Source organism: Desmodus rotundus, chromosome 9 (genome assembly GCF_022682495.2).
Source record: "Desmodus rotundus isolate HL8 chromosome 9, HLdesRot8A.1, whole genome shotgun sequence".
Classification (NCBI taxonomy): Eukaryota; Metazoa; Chordata; class Mammalia; order Chiroptera; family Phyllostomidae; genus Desmodus; species Desmodus rotundus.
In genome coordinates, this window is record NC_071395.1 from 18,264,229 (window position 1) to 18,284,392 (window position 20,164).

The 20,164-nt window shown below is 38.0% G+C and overlaps 1 protein-coding gene across 3 annotated transcripts in view; it reads right to left on the reverse strand.

Moving 5' to 3' along the window:
* The window catches only part of LRBA (LPS responsive beige-like anchor protein), a 503,590-nt gene that overhangs the window by 50,942 nt on the left and 432,484 nt on the right, over positions 1–20,164 (reverse strand). For all 3 annotated transcript variants that reach the window (XM_053911800.1, XM_024569215.3, XM_045202618.2), the window contains exon 48: positions 16,251–16,418. In XM_053911800.1, the coding sequence (XP_053767775.1) occupies positions 16,251–16,418 (168 nt within the window). The remainder of the gene's footprint in view (positions 1–16,250; positions 16,419–20,164) is intronic.

Consider the following 20,164-nt stretch of genomic DNA (forward strand, 5'->3'; position numbering starts at 1 on the left):
CATGCGGATAAACCCAGGGAACAACTGGGGAGCGAGACAGACCACACAACCCAGGGTTCCAGCATGGGGAAAATAAAGCCTCAAAACCTCTGTCTGTAAAAATCTGTGGGGGATGTGGCAGCAGGAGAATCCCCCAGCCTCACAGAAAAGTTCATTGGAGAGACCCACAGGGTCCTAGAACGCACACAAACCCACCCACGCGGGAATAAGTAGCAGAAGGGCCCAATTTGCTTGTGGGTAGTCGGGGAAGTGACTGAAAGCTGTCCCAGAGTGGAGCAAGCAGCACTGTTCCCTCCTCCACATACAGCGCCACAACACATGACTTGGGTTGCCCTACCCTGGCGAGTACCTAAGGCTCTCCACCCCTTACTACATAACAGGTGAGCCAAGACAAAGAAATATGGCCCAAATGAAAGAACAGATCAAAGCTCCAAAAATACAACTAAGCAATGAAGAGATAGCCAACCTAACAGATGAAGAGTTCAAAACACTGGCTATCAGGATGCTCGCAGAAATGATTTGAGTATGGTCGCAAAATAGAGGAAAAAGTGAAAGTTATACAAAGTGAAATAAAGAAAAATATACAGGGAACCAACAGTGATGGGAAGGAAACTGAGACTCAAATCAATGATTTGGACCAGGAGGAAGAAATAAACTTTCAACCAGAACAGAAGAAAGAAAGAATTAAAAAAAATAAGGACAGGCTTAGGAACCTCTGGGACAACTTTAAACATTCCAACATCTGAATCATAGGGGTGCCAGGAGGAAAAGAAGAAGAGCAAGAAACTGAAAACTTATTTGAAGACATAATGAAGGAGAACTTCCCCAACCTGGCAAAGGAAACAGACTTCTTCAAAGTCCCGGAAGTTCAGACAGTCCTGAAGAAGTTGGACCCAAGGAAGCACACACCAAGCCACATCATAAATTACACATCACCCAGGATGAAAGTGAAGGAGAGAATCTTAAAAGCAGCAAGAGAAAAGGAAACAGTTACCTACAAAGGAGTTCCATAAGACTATCAGCTGATTTCTCAAAAGAAACCTTGTAGGCAACAAGGGGCTGGAAAGAAGTATTTGAAGTCATGAAAGGCAAGGACCTACATCCAAAACTATTCTATCCAGCAAAGCTATCATTTAGAATGGGAGGGCAGACAAAGTGCTTCCCTGATAAGGTCAAGTTAAAGGAGTTCATCATCACCAAGCCCTTATTATATGAAATGTTAAAGGCACTTATCTAAGAAAAAGATGATGATAAAAAACGTGAACAGTAAAATGGCAACAAACTCACAACTATCAACAACTGAATGTAAGGGAAAAAAAAAACAAAAACAAACTAAGCAAACAACAAGAGAAACAATCATAGAAATGGACATCACATGGAGGGTTATCAGTGGTGAGGGGAAGGGGGAGAATGAGGGGAAAGGTACAGGGAATAAGAAGCATAAATTGTAGGTACAAAATAGACAGGGGGAGGTTAAGAATAGTACAGGACATGGAAAAGCCAAAGAACTTATATATATGACCCATGGACATAAACTAAGGGTGTGGGGGGTAGGATGGTGATGGAGGGGTACGGGGTGGAGGGGAATGAAGGGGAGGAAAAAAATGGGACAACTGTAATAGCATAATTGATAGAATATATTTAAAAACTAAAAAAATCCTAATTATAGAAGAATACAGTATGAGATCTCATTTAAGTAAAAAAAAATTAAATATACAAGCATGCATCCTTACATGTGTTATTATGTGAGCACACGTAAAATTTAAAAAAAATTAAAAAATAAACTAGAGAAACTCTTTACCAGGAAATGTTTACACATACATGGATACATACATGTAAAATCTGGAAGAGAACATACCAAACTGTTATCAGCTGCTATTTCTGGTGAGGGGTAGGTAAGATTAGCAGAATAAAAATTAATACTTTCTTCATGTTTATACTCTTTTCATTTTTGAGATCTTACATAAAGCATGCATTACTTGAAAAATAAAGAATAACAAAAATTTTCCATTCTGAAAATAACTCTGAACTAAAAAACTATAAAAATCTGAAGAAAAATTCATCATTTGATATAGCTTTATGAAGTTTAATTTCTCCACTCATATTGTAACCAGAAATACCTTTGATCTTTTAAAAATGTTTGTTTGTTTGCTGTTCCACTTACTTATGCATTCATTGTTTGATTTTCCTATGTGCCCTGACCGGGGATCGAACCTGCAATATTGTCTTGTTGCGACAATGCTCTAACCAACTGGGCAGGTCCAGAAGAACTTTTTAACCATCTAAGACAAATGTTGTTGAAAAATTGGTCAGTAACTGTGAAGTTAGTAGACCTTGCTACAAAATTAATTTTATTTTGAGCCAGTTTCCTAATTTGTTTCCATCAGATTTCAAGGAGCCATTAGTTTTGGCAATATTTTACCATCACTTAGTATAAATTCAATATTTAGAAATATATATAAATTTCATGAGTGTATGTTTTTCACAGTGTACCAAGTATATGGGGGCATAAAAATGTTGTAATGGTATGGAGCACATAGCGACAAAGAGCAAGAGTAGGTTGCTAAATAAAGTACAACAAGAAATTAAGAATTTAGTGATAAGAATTCAGGGTAAAGAGAAAATCATGGAGGGAAAGGAGTATTTTTACACACACATCTACTCAGTATTATAGACGTTACTAAGGTAAAACAAACTCATTGTAAATTTTGAAAATATTCACAGATTTCCCATCAGTGCCTTTAACTGAGCCTATACATTCCAGGCACACTAGCCCGAAGCCCAGCCCACCCTCCCCACAATCTCCACTTCTTGCAGCTGTCCATCCACTGCAGCATAATCCCAGCTGCCAATCTGAAAGAAACCAGCTAGTCAGAGCAGACATAACCAACAGAAACAAATGTCACTCAATAATGTTCAGCGGCGCTGTGTTCATGGATAATTTCAAACAGTATCTCTGTCTAGAACATTGATGTGCTCATTCAAAACACCTCCAGCTCTAGCTACTGGAAGTGAGTAGATAAAGCAGCCTGCCTAGAAAAATAAGTGGAATGTTGCTTCAAAGAACTTTCTAATGCGAAGAGGCAAACATGGTGAAACACAGTAAGAAGTTCTTGAAAAAAATAATCAGGGGAGTTAATTTACTGCAGTTAGCAGTTTAAATTCCTTCTTAAAACCAGACAAAATGCTTAAACTATGTCATGGAAAGAAGCAGTCCTTTGGTCATTCATCCGGTAAGAATCACTGGGTCTGTTTTCTCAGTAGTGTCTGGAAGCACCCACTGTGTGAGGACACCGACATGAGGGACAGACAAGGAGAAAGCAGGCGGCGTGGTCCTTGACCTTGAGTCACTTCAAGCATGAAATGCAACCCTCCACATACACACTCCAGTTACACAGTACTGGCAGGGACAGAAGTAAGACAACAAATTTCTGTGATTACATAGTTTAATAACACCTAACATTTAAAAAATTTGCACTTGACTCACCGTGTCCCAAGTACTAGTTGAATGTCAGTTGCTTCTTTGCACCAATAATGAAAAGTAAAAGGAGTGAGTGATTTTAAGTTAATCTTCCTCATTTTATAGAGATCAAAATTCAGTCACTTGATTTGAAACTACTTTTCACACATTTGATTTAAAATGATTATAGAATTGTATACTTGAAACGTATATTTTATTAACCAGTGTCACCCCAATATAATTTTAATAGCCAATGTCACTTTGATATTTAAAAAGTAAAAATAATCAGCACTTAAACCATTATAAATATAATATAATCCCCCAAATAAAGTCCAATAAATAAAATAAAGTAAAGATGGTGCCAGGAGGAAGCAGGGTTTCATGACGGAAATCATCAGCATAACAGAATGGCTCAGGATTCCTTGGGTAGTTGATAGTAAAATAAAATCATGAAAACATTAATACTTTGCTTTATGTCCTTGGATATAAAATTTAGCTCCAACTACTTGATGAAAAAGTCTTGAATAGACATACTAACTAGAAAAAAACAAAGATTAGCTTTACTGACAACTCTGATGCTCATTAAGTTGACTAAAGGAAACTTTGCTTATTGTGGTTTTGATATACAAGAAAGTCTGGCATAATTTCAAGGTATTTTTTATGTAGGTTTTCAATTAAAACTTGACTAATCCTTACGGTTTATTTGGCTTTTCACTGTACAGTTCCTGCCCTGCACTGTGTCAAATATGCCATCTGGGTAACACACTTCTGGCCAGAGATGCTTCGGCATTACTTCTGTAACACTCTGAATTGTGGCTGCACGACACGTTAACTTGTTGCATTCGATACTTCTAATTTACCCTGTTGCTACAACCATTTAATCGTGTTGTCCTACTGTCCGCAACAAAGACTCCGGCCCCACCTGCTTAAAACGGGGCGGCAGACCATTCCCCCAGCTATTTGACAAATGTTAACAATGCTATAAATACCAATTGTGTTTATGCTTTCTGAAAGATTCACTGCAGCCAGTGCTCTGCGGTAGTGTTAGAGCTGAAATAAGCTGTTGACTCCCACCATGAAAGTGATTGAATTCTAAGCCAAAAATGCTTTTCCTTGGATAAGATATCTGATTTGCTACTGCTGTCATGAAACTGAGGTCATGTAAACTTAAACACTGCGGCTGCTTCTTTTGGAAAACAGACCTTCTCGGAGTGATTATGTGTTGCTAAAACAGCATTTGGAAGGATAAATTTAGAAGAGGGAAAACCAGCCACTGACACTAAGCACAACTTGGGGAACAATTTCAGGATTTACTTTCATGTGGAGACCCACTGCATATAATCCTTTAAATGGAGCGACGTCGGGCTCTCCTTCCCCTCATTCCTACCCATTTGTGTCAATAGAGCCAAGTTCCATTTTAAAGAGGAAAAAATTAATGTCTTTAATTTCTGAACTCACATAAACACTCTATTTGTTTGAAAAGTAAAGGAGAAAATGGTATTTCCAGACGAAACGTAGGAAGGACTTACGGCGAGGTCCAAGATGAAAGAACACAGACAACATTCACATTAATGTCGTCCCTGAGCAACCTCCACCTGCAGTGTATCTCGAGCTTTCAACCCGCGCCCCTCTTCCCACCTGGGCTCGCCGCAGGGTCTGCTCTCCTGCCCCCGTGCAATGGCCGCTCAGACCCTGGGCTGCGTCTGTGAACTCCCTTCTGTCCAAGCCTGTTACCCAGTCCTCTGCACAGACAGCTGAATGATTGGAAAGGACTGTTTAAAAAACACACAAGATTTGTAACCAAGTAAGTAATCTCTGATGGTGGGATTTCGAGCATTAGCAAAAGGTGATTCTGTGGCAGAGGCTGGAACCATCTTAGCCGATTTTAGCATGTGACTCTGGCATTAGTAACAAAGTCCAAATTTGGAGATGGGGCCTTTCCATTCTTTTACTTTATCTTTCCATATAATTTGAATTTTTATAGTTAACATGCATTATTTTGATAAATGAGTTCTTAAAGCCCTTCATATAACAATTTAATTATACACTTCCCCCACTGAAGAGTAAACCCAAAGATGTAGAATTCATGAATCTTAGGCCAAAAGCCTTCTTGCTTTTAGAGAAAAAATGACAAGGACTACAATTAGCCATTCGAAATACCACCTTTATCATATGCTCTCCTGTGTGGTATGTCTGTTCCTGGAAGCTCCGTCGCGCTCCACCAAACCTCTTGGCTCCTTCACTAGACAGATCAAAGATCTTTTCCCTAACAGTAGAAGTGATCTTTTTGGTTCTCAAATATGATGGAAAAAATGAGGAAATAAACTCAAATAGCTAAAAAGTATGAAAGAAAATCATAGCTCGGTGAGTTAAATAGGAAATTAGAGACTGGAGGTACTCTGATTTCTGAGTGAGATAAAAGTTAAGAAATTATCAATTCCTTCATCTTTATCTAAGTTACATCATTATACAAAGTCACTATCCTGGCCACATTGAACATGACCGAAAACCAGAAAATCATCACAGTAGACCTCCAAAAAGCCAAAAGCAAAGTCAGTACCCTCATCTTCATGTTAACATTCAGGTTTTCAAGAGAGACTGTTTCCCCTCAAAAGAAAGAGTTGCTGGTTGGCTTTTCCCCGCTGATTTTAAAGTGAAACAGAAAGTAGCAAATGAAAGAATTCCATGACCTCATTAAGCAAAGATTATGACCATCTTTGGCTATACTGACCGTATATGCATACACACACACATATAAAATTTGTATTTTATGTTTCATTACATAATCTGCTTTTTACTGTAATATAGCAAAATATCATCCCATGGCAATGCATCTAGACCTATTTCTGGTGTTATATAGCAGTTCACTGTATGCACTTATCAGTGTTTATGAAACCAGTTCTATATCGTTAGACATTTATGTATTTTTTTAAAAACAACTACACAATGGCACTTCTTTTCGCATACTTGCTCAGTTCTTTTTGGTTAAGTTCCAAGTAAACAAGTGCACGTGCATTTTAAAAACTGAGAGATTCCTGGAGAGACTCACCCTATTTTGAGCCTCGCCAAATATATGACAATGTCTGTTTTCTAACCAACAATAGGAATTTTCATTTTTAAATCTTAGGTGATTCCGTAGACAAAAATTCTGTTGAATTTCAAATTGAATTTCACTGAATACTAGGGTGGGTTTACCACGTTCATTTATGGTATGTATTTCATCTTTTGTGGATTATCCACTCTGGAACTTTGTTATTTGTTGTTTTTCTGGATGTACAAAAAGTTTAGTTTTTATGTAGCCAAATATACCAATTTTCATACTGACTTTTGGTTTGATATTAGACTTACCAAATGGACCTTCTCCATATTAAGATTATAAAACTACTCAGCTATATTATCTTCTAAGTTACCTAGTTTCACTTTTTATAACATAGTCTTTATTCCAAATAAATACATGTAATTCAATTGTAATTTCTTTCACTTTAAGATATGAAACAGGGATCTGAATTCGTTTATATTCTAAACAATTAGCTAGCTGCCTCACAGCACATACTGAATAAGAAAGCCTTTCCCAGCCATTCAAAACACTACCTTTATCATATGCTCTATATGACGCGTCTGTTTCTGGAAGCTCTATTGTGCTCCACCGAACCTCTTGGCTCCTTCACTAGAATATGTCTTGATTACTGTCACTCATGTTTTTATATCTGGTAAAGTAATCAAAACTTGTTTATTTTACCTCTACTTTAGTTCTACCAAATCTGGTTGCTTGGTTTCTCAGACTATCACATCTAAGAAATAATACGTTATAGAGTAGGAGGACCGGTGCCCAAAAGGCAGACAGACACGCTTGACACAGGAACAAGAAGTGACAACTGACACGGTGGGGGAGGAAGAGGAGAAAGATGAAAAGAGCCTAAGAAGTGGAAAGGAAGAGCAACGTGGAACTCTTCAGTTTAAGGTCAAACAGCATGGAGCAATGAATAATGTCAGTGAAAATCACAGTCTCTAATTATACTCCTCACTTCTCTTTCTTCACTGTCTTACTGCACAATGGCCTCTATGAACATCGGCAGGAACCACCACCGTTTGCCAAGCACACATGGAACATTTATAATCACCGACTGTTCCCAAGGTGAGTCACATCGCAACAGATTTCAAAGAACCTGTATCATGTATACCACATGCTTTCACTCTAAGTTAAATTAAAACTAATAGCAGAAAGATAACTGGACTGGATGTGTGAAGGCAGGTCCTCCATGAAGAGACGACCTTTGAGCTGAGGCACGCGGGACAAGGAGCCAGCACGTGACAATCTGGCACAGTCAGAGCGAGCGGCTACCCTAAACAGGGGCTCGGTCAGGGACGACCTTCAGATGGACAGGAACAGAAAGAAAGGTCAGTGGGGAGGGCACGTGAATGAAGAAGAGAAGAGCAACGTGTGACACAGATGTAGGCAGGGGCCATATCGTGTGGATCGAGTGGGATTTCATTCTATGTTTAATGTGAAGTAGGAAGGTTTAAGTAGAAGAATGACATGATCTGATTTACAGTTTAATATTCACTTTGGCCGCCTTTAAAAGGTAGACTGTAGGTAGGTAAGGGTAGAAAAAAGTGACCAGAACCACCAATACCAGCCTAGAGTAGAGATGATGATGGTGGCTTAGACTAAGGACAGACACAAATAAATGGTCCCCAAATATGTTTTGGTGGCAACATCAACCTCGCTGTTATCACCAACTTCTTACGCCTTCGCCACATGGTTTTTTCCAGTCACAGAGCCTAACCGCACTCCTCCCCATGTGCTGTGTTCTCTGCCTCGAATTCCCCTCTACTTTCTATTGCTTCGCCTACTTAACTCCTCATTTCTTAAGACTTGTGTTCAGACAGTTATTACTCCCTTAATCTGGGTCAGCTGCTCTTCCTTTGTCCTGTGCACATCTCACTCAGAGTACCTCACTATACTCACAGAGCACAGCACTACATACAATTCGCATTCTGGATAAGAATACAGAATTGTTCTGGAAGCCATGCCTGTAAATACAATTATATTCTAAACATATTAACTAAATTATTTAAGAAAAACACTTATGTTACAGTACTTTATAAAATTAATATTCAATTTACCATGCATTTATTTGGTGAATTTAGATTTTTAAGGTTTTTTTCTTTTAATAAAAATATTCTTACATCTAATCTAGAATACAATTATCCTATTTTTCTCTCTTTGTAAAATTTCTTCTTTCCTTGGATTTTGGTGTTTTTGAAATGGTGTCAGAAAAGGTTGATACGATCTTCACACATCTGATGAGTATGAAGAAAGATAAGTGAATGAGTCAAACCAAATTCAGTGGGATTAATAATTAGAAAATAACCAGTGTTTATTATTTTTTGTACTCTGACTATAAAAGAATATATGTACTCATCACAAGGAAAAATTATGTAACTATGCATGATGATGGATGTTAACTAGACTTATTATGGTGATCATTTTGCAATACATACAAATATTAAATCCTTATGTTGTACATCTGAAACTAATATAATGTATGTCAATTAAAACTCAATTTTTTTAAAGAGGGAGGGAGGGAGGAAGGGAAGGAGAGATTTGTTGTTCCTCTTATTTATGCACCCATTGGTTGATTCTTGTGTCTGCTCTGACCAGGGGTTAAACATGCAACCTTGGTGTATCTGGACGACGCTCTAAACCAGCTGAGATACCTGACCAGAGAAATATAATGACTCAATTTTTTAAAAATTCAAAACAAGAAAAAAAGAATGTAATGCTAAGAAAACAGAATAAATTTTTTTAAAATGGTAAATGTCTAGAAAAAGGAAAAAAATAGTACCAAAGAGACAGAAATAAAGGAGAGTAAAGAGGTCTGTTAGAATAAACAGCTGAAGAGAAGAATATATCCTTTAGTTGGAAAAATTAGCATATTTGCCTGAAAAATAATTCTTTCTGCTATGATACATGCAAATGCAGGCATTGTTGTATATTGATAACCCAGCTGTTTTCTAAAAATTAAAAACAACATAAAAGTTTAATGTGCTGCAGGCTGTTTCTCTGATTACTCTTTGTCCTCTTATGGTTATTATTTCTTTCGTTTAGTGCTTTTTTTATAGAGAGATTATTTTTATGATTACTTACTATGCCATATGTATTAACCATTCACTCTAGAATCAGTTTCTCGAGAGGAATAGAGCTTTACCCAAGTAGAAGGTGAAGAGGTGTCTTGTACGCAGCCAACTTGCCTCTGGGTATGACTGTGAATGTGTAAGTGTCCCAAATTAAATTAAAAATATAGTAGTGAACAGACATGCATAATGTATAGCTGCTGAACAGAAATTTGTCTAGTCTGCTTTTGATACTAGAAAGGCACAAATCTATGCTGGTACTGTTACTGTGCTTTTGCAGAAATGATGTTTTAATGTAAGTCAAGTATATGCACGGATTTGTTAATGCTGGAGATGTTAAGGCATTTTAGAGGAACAAGATTCTGAAGAAAAGATGGCATAGCCTGAAGGTGCGGGTGGGGAGTGAACTAGGTGATGGCATCATCTGGAGGCTGTCCTCAGGGGTGAGGGAGGGCGGGCCACCAGCATGTGGCTGGCCAGGGTTAGAGCAGTGGGGCCTGCCTCCCTGGGTCTCCCTGTGCGGCTTTACTTCACTCCCAAAGTTTAGCGGGAAACTGTGTGCATGAATGAAGGCAGAGGCTGTTTGTCGCATGCCTACCCCCAAGTCACTCTGCATCCCCTCGGTCGGCCTTATTCTCTTCCTATCACTTATCATGAAATAAAATTAGTCTTTACTGTTGATTTTCTGTGCACCCCATTAGAAAGTGAGCTCTTGTCTGATTTTCTTGTTAATCTGTACCTTTTTAGCACCTTGAACATAATGAGTATTTGTTGCTAAAGAATAAACAGTCCCAGTATATCAACCCCTTCCTTATCTATCCAAAGTAGCCTCGATCCACCACTTCGGCAGTATCCCTTTGACAGTTCCATCAATCACCCTTCCACTTCCAGTGCTTGTTATGTATTCCACCATACTTCCATGGCTCAACCCTCGCTCTCTCTGTCCCCCCCCAATACATACTTTGCCCATGCACACGTTTACACACACACCTTCTCTATTCAGCTTTTCCTTACACCCAGTCTCCTGCTGTTGAGAACACAAGACACCCGCATGGGAAGGAAGGAATTATTTATTATTGGGACTCTATTAAAAACACACCACTATGTTAGGCACATGTCCATAAGAACCATCTCACCCTTGGTACGAACCCTCCTAGTCTTGCTGCAGTCCACCTCGCTCAGGCACACTTGCTCACGCGTCCCCAGGCCGACCTTCTTCTCTTTCATCTCAGACAGGGCAGCACGGTCCCTGCGGCCCAGTGCCTATCTCTGTGTTCTGGACTTTGTTTCTTTCCCTTCTGCGCAGAGCATGGTAGCCAATTATGTGCTTTCCTTCCTATATGTCTGACATCTTTCCTCTTTTTTGGATGTTTTCAGTAACACAGAAACATGGTCAAATATATGTCCATTAAAAAAACCCTCTTAAAGTTCTTTAAAAAAATTCAGTTTAGGTTTTTCCTCTCCCCATTTGAAAGGAAAGGGTCAGAACTCTCTCTCAGTATGCAGAAGGCGGGGGGGGGGGGGGATGGGAAGCTTTTAGTAAAATAAATAAATGCAAACCTATATCCTCAAAAAAAAAATAAAAGTGGCTGTTAATGGGTATGAGGTTTCTCATTGTGGTAATGAAATGTTTTAAAATTACATTGTGGTGACGCTTGTAAAACTGTAAATATACTAAAAACTATTGTATTAGACACTTTAAATGGGTGAATTGTATCATATGTGAGCCAAATCTCAATAAAGCTATTAAAAATTCTCCCTTCAATTACTTCCTTTCTGTGATTACTTGTTTACTGACCATTCACAACAGCCGTACACCTTCTAAGCTACTTTCTTTAAAAATCTCCAAGAACTCTGAGAATAACCCAATGGATACTTTTCAGTCCTTCTTTAAAATTTATTGATCTGAGAAAAAGAGAGAGACAGACAGAGAGACAGAGGGGGAGAGGGGGAGAGTGGAGAGAGAAGGTAAGAGAGACACAGATTTGTTGTTCACTTATTGATGCATTCGTAGGTTGATTCTTGTATGTGCCCTGACCAGGGATCGAACCCACAACCTTGGTATATTGGGACAATGCTTTAACCAACTGAGCTACCTGGCCAGGGCAGTACTTTCCAGTTCTTATCTCTTCAATCTTCTCCTAGACATGTCCTAACACATATATGGGGTTATGTAACCAACCTTCAGCCTTCAATCTGATGCCTTGTAACACAGTTAAAATGACTTTGTATGGCACTGAAGGCCCTTGCGGTCTGGCTCTTGTCTCAGTCTCTCACCTCATCACACTGGGCCACTTCATTTTCCAGCCATGATCTCTTCCATCGATGCGTAGGAAGCTTAGGCAGTTTCTTCGGTGTGGATGGCTTTTCCTCATGACTCTACCCAATATTCTTATTCATCTTCCACTCCACAGCTCCAGCCTCTCATTTCCCAGAAAACACACCTGGATTCTGCCCTGGGCGTAGTGCCTATCATCTCTCCTTGTACGTACATACAGTGTACTTGTCCCCATGCCAAACTTATTACAGTGCATTATATTTCTTTCCTCACCCATATCCCCCCACTGGACAGTAAATTCCCAGGCGAGGGCAGGGCCTGTCAACCCCTTAACCTATTACATAACTTGGATTTAGTAGAGTTGTTAAAAGTGAGTAAATTAAGGGCCTATAGTTGTTTTCTGTTTTTTCCTTGCTTCACTTTACAATGAGCTCTGCATGTATCTCCTAGGAAAGAGTCTCTAATAACTTCTCTAGTGTTAACATTTTATGATTCTATGATACAATCAGCAATTCATATTCTTTTTTATCGTTGTGCTTCCTAACCCAGGGGTTTACAGTGAGCAACATAAGGGAAGGAAATAGCACGTGCTGAGTGCTCATGATGGCATAGGGACCATCTAGGCACGTAACACACATCAGATCTCATATAATCCTCTGTGGGGTGGGCACTATCACACCAATTCTACACGTGATGGAAACAGAGTCTCAGGCAGATTCATGCCACAAAACTACTAGACTTCAGGGCCAGGAGTCAACTCCACATTTACTGCTTGGTTTGTCTGGGTGCTTATTCTACTGCATCACACTGCATTGTGCAAAAGGATTTAGCACTGTGATGTGGAATGGCTGTGATGAAAGATCATCACGTTTGTTTTAGTAAGATTCAGAAAGATTTGTAAATTATATAAATTTATATAAGTAGTACTAAGTAATAAAGTGATACATTCTTTGAAGAACATCAAGTACTTAGAAGATAATAGGCCACGTTTCTAGAATGAATGCTGTGTCTAATATGTAATATGTTTATATAGTATATAATATAAAAATAAATTAGGGTGTGAAGAGTGGAAAACGCTGCAAAGGTTTAATCTGCTGATGATATTAACTAATTGGGGTTGTGGGGGAAAAAAGTCAAAGAAACTTAAAACAAAAGTCTTAAACAGTCTTTAGCAAATGTTAATCAAGAAAAATAAACACTAAAAACTTATTTGTTAGGGCAGTTCCTCAAAAAGTTAAACATAAAATTACTGTATAATCTAGCAATTCCACTTCTGAGTATATATCCAAAGGAACTAAAAATAGGACTTAAACATATACTTATACACCAATGTTTATAGCAGCATTACTCACAAAGGCCTGAAGGTGGAAACCATGTTTTGTTCATCCATGGACAGACCAAGGGCCAAACAAAATGTGGGGTACACGTACAATGGACTGTTATTCAGCCTCAAAAGAGAGGAAATTCCGACACATGCTACAACATGGATGAATCATGAGGACCTCACACCAAATGAAATGAGCCAGTCACAAAGATACAAATACTCGATTCCCCTGCTAAGAGGTACCTCGTGTAATCAGGTTCCCAGAGACAGAGTAGGATAGTGATTAGCAGGGGTTGAGGGCACGGAGAATATGGAGTGGTTGTTTAAAGCACAGAGAGTTTCAAGTTTCAGCGTGGGAAGATGAAGTTCTTCTGGAGATGAACAGTAGTAATAGTTGTGTGACAATGTGAGGATACTTAGTGCCACCGAACCACTATATACTCAAAAATGGATACAATGGTAAATTATGTGTTATATTTATTTACCACAATAAAAACATTATTTGAAGTCACAATATATTAGCTTAAATGAAAGAAAAAGGTATAGTTTACACATACCTTTCCACTACATCTCTAATGTCTAAATGGAGTATGCCCAACCTCAAATATTCTACAAGGTTAATTTAACAAATATTTATTGTTCCATTCTCTGACCACATGCCCTAAATTTGGATACGGAAAATATGATAAAAGATATATGAAAGCCTTCTAGATGTCCACTGTCCAATATGGCAGCCTCTAGCTATATGTGTCTATTTTAATTAGAATTAACCTAAATTAAACATGCAATTCCTCAGTCGCACTAGGCACTCAAACGCAGAATTTCCACTTATGACTAGCGGCTACTGTATTGGCCAGTGCAGACATACAAGCATTTCCATCACTGCAGAGCGCGCTGTGGAACCATGCTCCTTTAGATTATACTGTAAACAGTACATGGGGGACTCCTTTGGTAAATCACTGTGTGAGAGGAAGAAGGTGGGCAATCCAGAATAAAAACAAAGAGCCAATTACACAGGTTGTTCCACAGAGGAAGCAGCCAGCTAACTGAATGTTACTTTGTAACTAGCAGCATCACACAGGTACAGGCTTACAGCCATCTTTTACCATGCAAATGTCGCACAAACTTCAATGAAGTGAAAGAGACAGCTGTATCACCTTGAACACACCAACAGAAAGGTCTTTAAAAAAAAATAGGATCCCATCCTGGCTGGCGTGGCCCCGTGGATGGAGTGCCAGCCTGCAAAGTAAAGGGTCCCTGCTACAATTCCCAGTCCGGGCACATGCCTGGGTTGCAGGCCAGGTCCCCCATAGGGGGCGTGTGAGAGGCAGCCACACATTGATGTTTCTCTCCCTCTCTTTCTCCCTCCCTTCCCCTCTAAAAATAAGTAAATAAAATCTTAAAAAAAGAAAAAGGTCCCATATTGGGAGAAACAGTGTTAAGTACACTCTACAGAATATTACAGAATTTCAAAATTAAAACTCTACAGATCACGGAGCAATGTAATACATGCTGGTATGTTAATTAAAACAGGAGACTTTAAAATCAGACATACGTGATTTCGGTTATGCAGAGATATGGGTAATTACTAGAATGCAGTGACTTTTCAACCAGAATTCCACAGGAGTTTTTTAAAATATGCAATACCTGATAGTCAGGGGCACTGACCTCTTTTCTCTTAGATTGTCAAATTTCAAATTTAAAAAAAAGGCAAGAGCCAACGCAACAACAGCCATACAGTGTGAATTAATCAAAATTATATCTATTTTTGTCATACTGGCAAAAATATATTTTTTGGTATGCTGAAGAATTTTAGTAATTAGTTTATATGTCCCATGAAATGAAAGAGGTTGAAAATCGCTGATATAAGGGAATATGAAAAATAAAAAATGTGTTATATTTGTTGAAGAATTGTGGACACTTATAGAACAAATCAAACATTGCTAACACAATACTTAATCTAGCAAGTAAATTAGGCGATAATACATACTGGCAAATATAGTTAACTATGTATTATATACACATTACATACGTATTCCATGCAGTCAACAGGACCAGGTCATACGTCGAATAGTAAGGGAATGCATCAAGTACTGGTGAAAAACGACAAAGCTAACCTGCTACAAATAATGTACCCTCTAAAGTGATGTGCAACTTTCCCTACGAGTGAAAGCCCTGGTTTCTTAGACACAGTCCTGCCCTAAGACTGAACAGCCATTTACAGTGCCATCTGTTCACTTGGGCGACCTTTTCACACGATGTATGTTACAATCAGGAAGATGTACATTTGGATAAAAATAGTTAAAAAAAAAAAAGCAAGGCTATATACCGACTTTTTGGTGAATCCTGTATTTCTCGAAAACATTTTTGAGTGTTTTATCTAAGAAAATAGACAAGAGAGACAAGCAGTCACGTCTAACACCAAGTCTGACAATGTATGAAAGCTCAGAGTTCACTCCCACTACTAACTTCTGCATAGTTACACACGCACTTTCAGGTATCATGCGAGAGGCATATAAATACGTGTTAACGCAGTTACATAGATTTATGCTTACGATCTTATTTCTTTAATAAATTATTTTCCTAATACTTTAAATTAGTAAGTAGTCTTCAAAGTTATAAAAATTGTAAGTTGATTATTTATCCCTTAATAGGTTCAAACTGGAAGAGATTAGCCAAAGAACATATATACTTATATGCATGTGGTGCAACGATGTGGTGAGGGCCATGGTTGGGGGGAGGGTTTTGGGGTAAGGGAGGTAAAATGGGGGACATCTGTAATAGTGTCAACAACAACAAAAAATGAATAAATAAAGTGACTGGAAGACAGAGGAAACAAAAGCTCTCATTCTATACTGAGTCAAACATTTTGTTGGAGGAAAGTCCTGGGTTCAAGTCCCAACCAAGTCTCTACCTGAAAGGTTATCCTGCTTAAGTCACTCCAGCCATCTGGTTCCAGTTTCATCACTAGTGAAAGCAAAGCTTGAGTAAGGTGGTACCTAGTCCCTTCTGGTCTAAAGACACCTGCTAGCCCCAGTCGGGTGACCTACCTCTCTCAACACAGGATCCGTTATTGAATTCAGGTTGACAGCGCCTTCGTAGGTCAGGTGATAGAACACGTTGAGCGATCGAACAGCCTCTGGTCCTTGCTGTTTGTAGCCGAAAATGAGATCAATCCATTGGTGAAGCTGGCAGGAAACAAATTCACTCTCCAGCGCCTGAAAAAGGGGCACAGATGGTATTATTATGCTGAATTCTATTTTTAAAATATGTAGAGACACTTAGAACAAGCAGTGAAGTTTAATGTTAAATTTACTGTTTTCCCACCAGAATCAGTTCTCTTTTTTCTAATAACTAGGGTCTCTCCAGTATTCTCAGGCTGAAAGGTAATAGATGCTCACGGTCACCATGTAAGCATCACTCCAGCATCTGCGGGAGGGCTCTGTGCAGGCAGGGCTGGCTGTCTGGGCCACAGCGGTAGCTCAGGGCCCGACGGCCACTCAAGTTATGCTCCAGAGAAAGGTCAGACAATGTAAAGATTACTGTGGGACAGCAAATGCGAAAACATCACATACTTACCATCCACTTAAAATATTTACAATTTTTCTCAATATAAACATTTTGTTGTTTACTACAACAACTGTGACCAAATCATTTATTATTTCAACTGAGTTTTTATGCCAACAAGTTAGATCTTAGGAGGGATACTTATAATTACTGAATTATTATTCTAGGTACTAATATTAAATGATTCCAAATTATCTGATGCTATTAACATAACAGTGTCCAGTAAATAATCAGTGAACATAAGTATTCAGTAGAAATGTTGGGCACAAGACCCACTTCTGATTCATCACTACACAGCCAGTTGCCAGCCCTGGGCCTGGAACACAACAGGTACCGACGTTAGCTGAATCCAATAAAGTTAGAAACATTAGAGAGTTTTAAGAGAACTGGAGACTCATTTTTCAGATAAGTATTCATATCTACATTATTTATTACTGTTCAAAATTATCCAACATGAAAGTTCGATATGATGGACTACTTTATCTCCAATGCAAATCAGAGATCTCTCAAACTCAAATTCTGAAGATTAATTTGAAGTATACCAAGTTATAGTCAGGTAATGTATCTCACTAAAATTCTTATTTTTAGGTGAATAAGTATATGGCTGTGATCATGTTTGGTGTGACTTGCTATGTTATCAGTAACATAAAAAAGAAATCTGTTGGCTTTAAAACAAAATTGACTAACTTCTATAGCAAGCTACCAGTAAGACATAAACCATCTCCTGAAAAAAGAAGTTCCTATTAGTTCACAGGGGTACACTTGTGTACATATATGCTTTATTAAAATACATGCCTATGAATAAGAAAAATGTTTCTGGATAAATTCAAATATATTTCCTTTAACTAATAATATTTAACAGGGGTTCACAATATATGATGTACTTTAAAATAGAAAAAAATATTCTGTAAATAAGACTCTAGGCAATTCTCATATTCCAAAGTACAGCACAATGAAATATAACTAAAAAATACTTAGTTTCAATTGTGAATGTTACTATTTTAGACCTCTTATAAAACTCATACTTATAAATTTAGTAAACAGCTAAGAGAGCACAAAACTGCTTCATATTTTATTTGAATAAGAAGAGAATGGCTTGTAATAACTTTAAATAAATTCCTATTTAAAGTGCATGGATTTAAAATCAATAAAAAAGTCCAGGAACTATTAATGCAAGTTGCACCCCAAAATGATACGTTTGTTTCATTAACTTAGGCCTTGGGTAGAAATGCAGAGGGGGGCTTGTTTAAAGTGACACATAAAAACAGCAATTGTCTTAATTTGTGTGCGGTGCACTCCACACAAAAGCCCTAAATATGTTCAAATTAGAGCAAGCTGCTTGATTGTCACTGCAGTCTCATGTCACATTAATGCATGACAAACATTAAACCATACACTTAAATGGCAATTTATATCATTTAAATGTTTACTGCCAGACTAGCTCATCACTCATTTAAATGTGACTTTCTGACAGCTAATTTCAGTTAATTTTCTCCAATTCACTTAATTAGAACTTTCAATCAGGGAAGAACCTATACATATCTTCAAGCTTACATCTTTTTAGTTGTTCAAAATCTGAGTCAATAAACTGCTGAAAAACTCTGTCTCTGAGTCTACAAAAAAAGTGCATCCCTATAAAGCAAACTCACAGTGTGTCCTCTCAGGAAGAACATTCAGTTATTTAGGTAAATAATACTCTAGCCAGTATTTTAAACAAAAAAACATTTAGCTCATATACACACACTATTGAAACTATAAAAACCCTACATCCAAGCTAATTAAAAATTAATGATTTCAAAATTGTTTAATAAGATAAAACAGTCAGGAGTCTCCTGAGTACCCGTGGTGTTGTGATTTGAGACTATAAAATTCTACAAGGCTCAGCAAATGACACAGTACAAATGAATTTTCTCAATATTAAAGCCCTAAAAACCAGGGCGATTTTATTTTATGTGCCATCAAACAAAGAACTGTGAGTTTTACTAATGTTGATTACTTCTTTACGCACGTTCACAATGGTGCCGTTGGCTAGATTTAGATGCTGAGACCTTTACATCTTGACACCCCAACATCGTGTTACCCACAAATGCGGAACTTAGAGACGCTGTGGGCTCACAAGATGCCACAGACACACGTGCAGGGATGGCGACCGGCCTCGTGGGCCAGCCCTCCCCTCCCACTGTCCTACTTACTGGTCAGTCCCTAAGGGCTTGACAGTTATCACGGAATTACTGGCAACATCTTTTCCAGAGACTGATAAACACGTTACTTTCATGAATACATTTCTTAAAAAACTTAAAAGTGAAAATATCATTTGCAGTCTTCAAGCATTTCTTGCAATAGACGAAGACTTTAAAAAAGAACAACTGCTAAGGATATGAGAGAATTCCAAAAAGTTTCAGTACATTTCAGTACAAAGTCACTTTAGGATTTTAACATTCTTTTCCCATCACCGAATGACAACTGCCTAACCCAAACTATGTAATAATAAACAATATACTTACTAAGGTCTTGAGGGTAGAGGTAAAGGCAAAGATTAGAAAATTATTGAGGAAAACAAAACCCAAATAATTCAAAATAGGGTACCCTAGGATTATATTTTATAACTTCTGTTTTTGAGATTCAAAATACACAATATAAATCATAAAACATATTAAAAATTCTTTAAATTCCTTTTTTACATGTTAAGATTTTAAAAAATACTCTGTATGTAAGATACTCATTTATAGCCACATTTTTAGTCACAAATAAAAGCCTGCCAGTGGCAAGCTAAGCATCTGAGACTTTTCAGAGCCTTTCGGACAGAGCGTCCTCATTAAGACTGGAGTTGAATACGGTTTGCAGCTAGGGGATAGTAACGGGCTTCCCATGCTGCTCCCAAACTAGCCAATCAACCCTAGTCCTCCCCTAGCGGGCTGAATACATCATTTACATCCAACGTGTGCTCTGAGTAAAATTTGTAAGGAAGAAAACCCACTGAAACGTCCAACACAATACAATAATATGCAACTCATCTGAGTTATTATAAAATAAATCAGTGACTAATGTCCAGTTGTTAAGGATCAAATAAGACCATGAAGAGACTATCACGCGGAGCCTCACATAAATTGTCAGTGCAACCCAGGGGGACTCATAGCAGTCCTGACAAACTGTCTGGGGGCTGATATCTGGGTTTTAATGAGCTCTATTAAACAGAGACCAGAACACTCGAGACAAGCCAAAAAGTACAGTACGCAGATGTCAAATACGAACACCTATTAGTAACTTTCGTTTGTTTGATACACGTGCAGAACATCAACAAATTAAACCTTTAACATTATAAAGACAATAGTAAATTATTCATAAATTATCACATTTGTATGACCCTGCATCAGAAATAATTGTAACATATATGAAT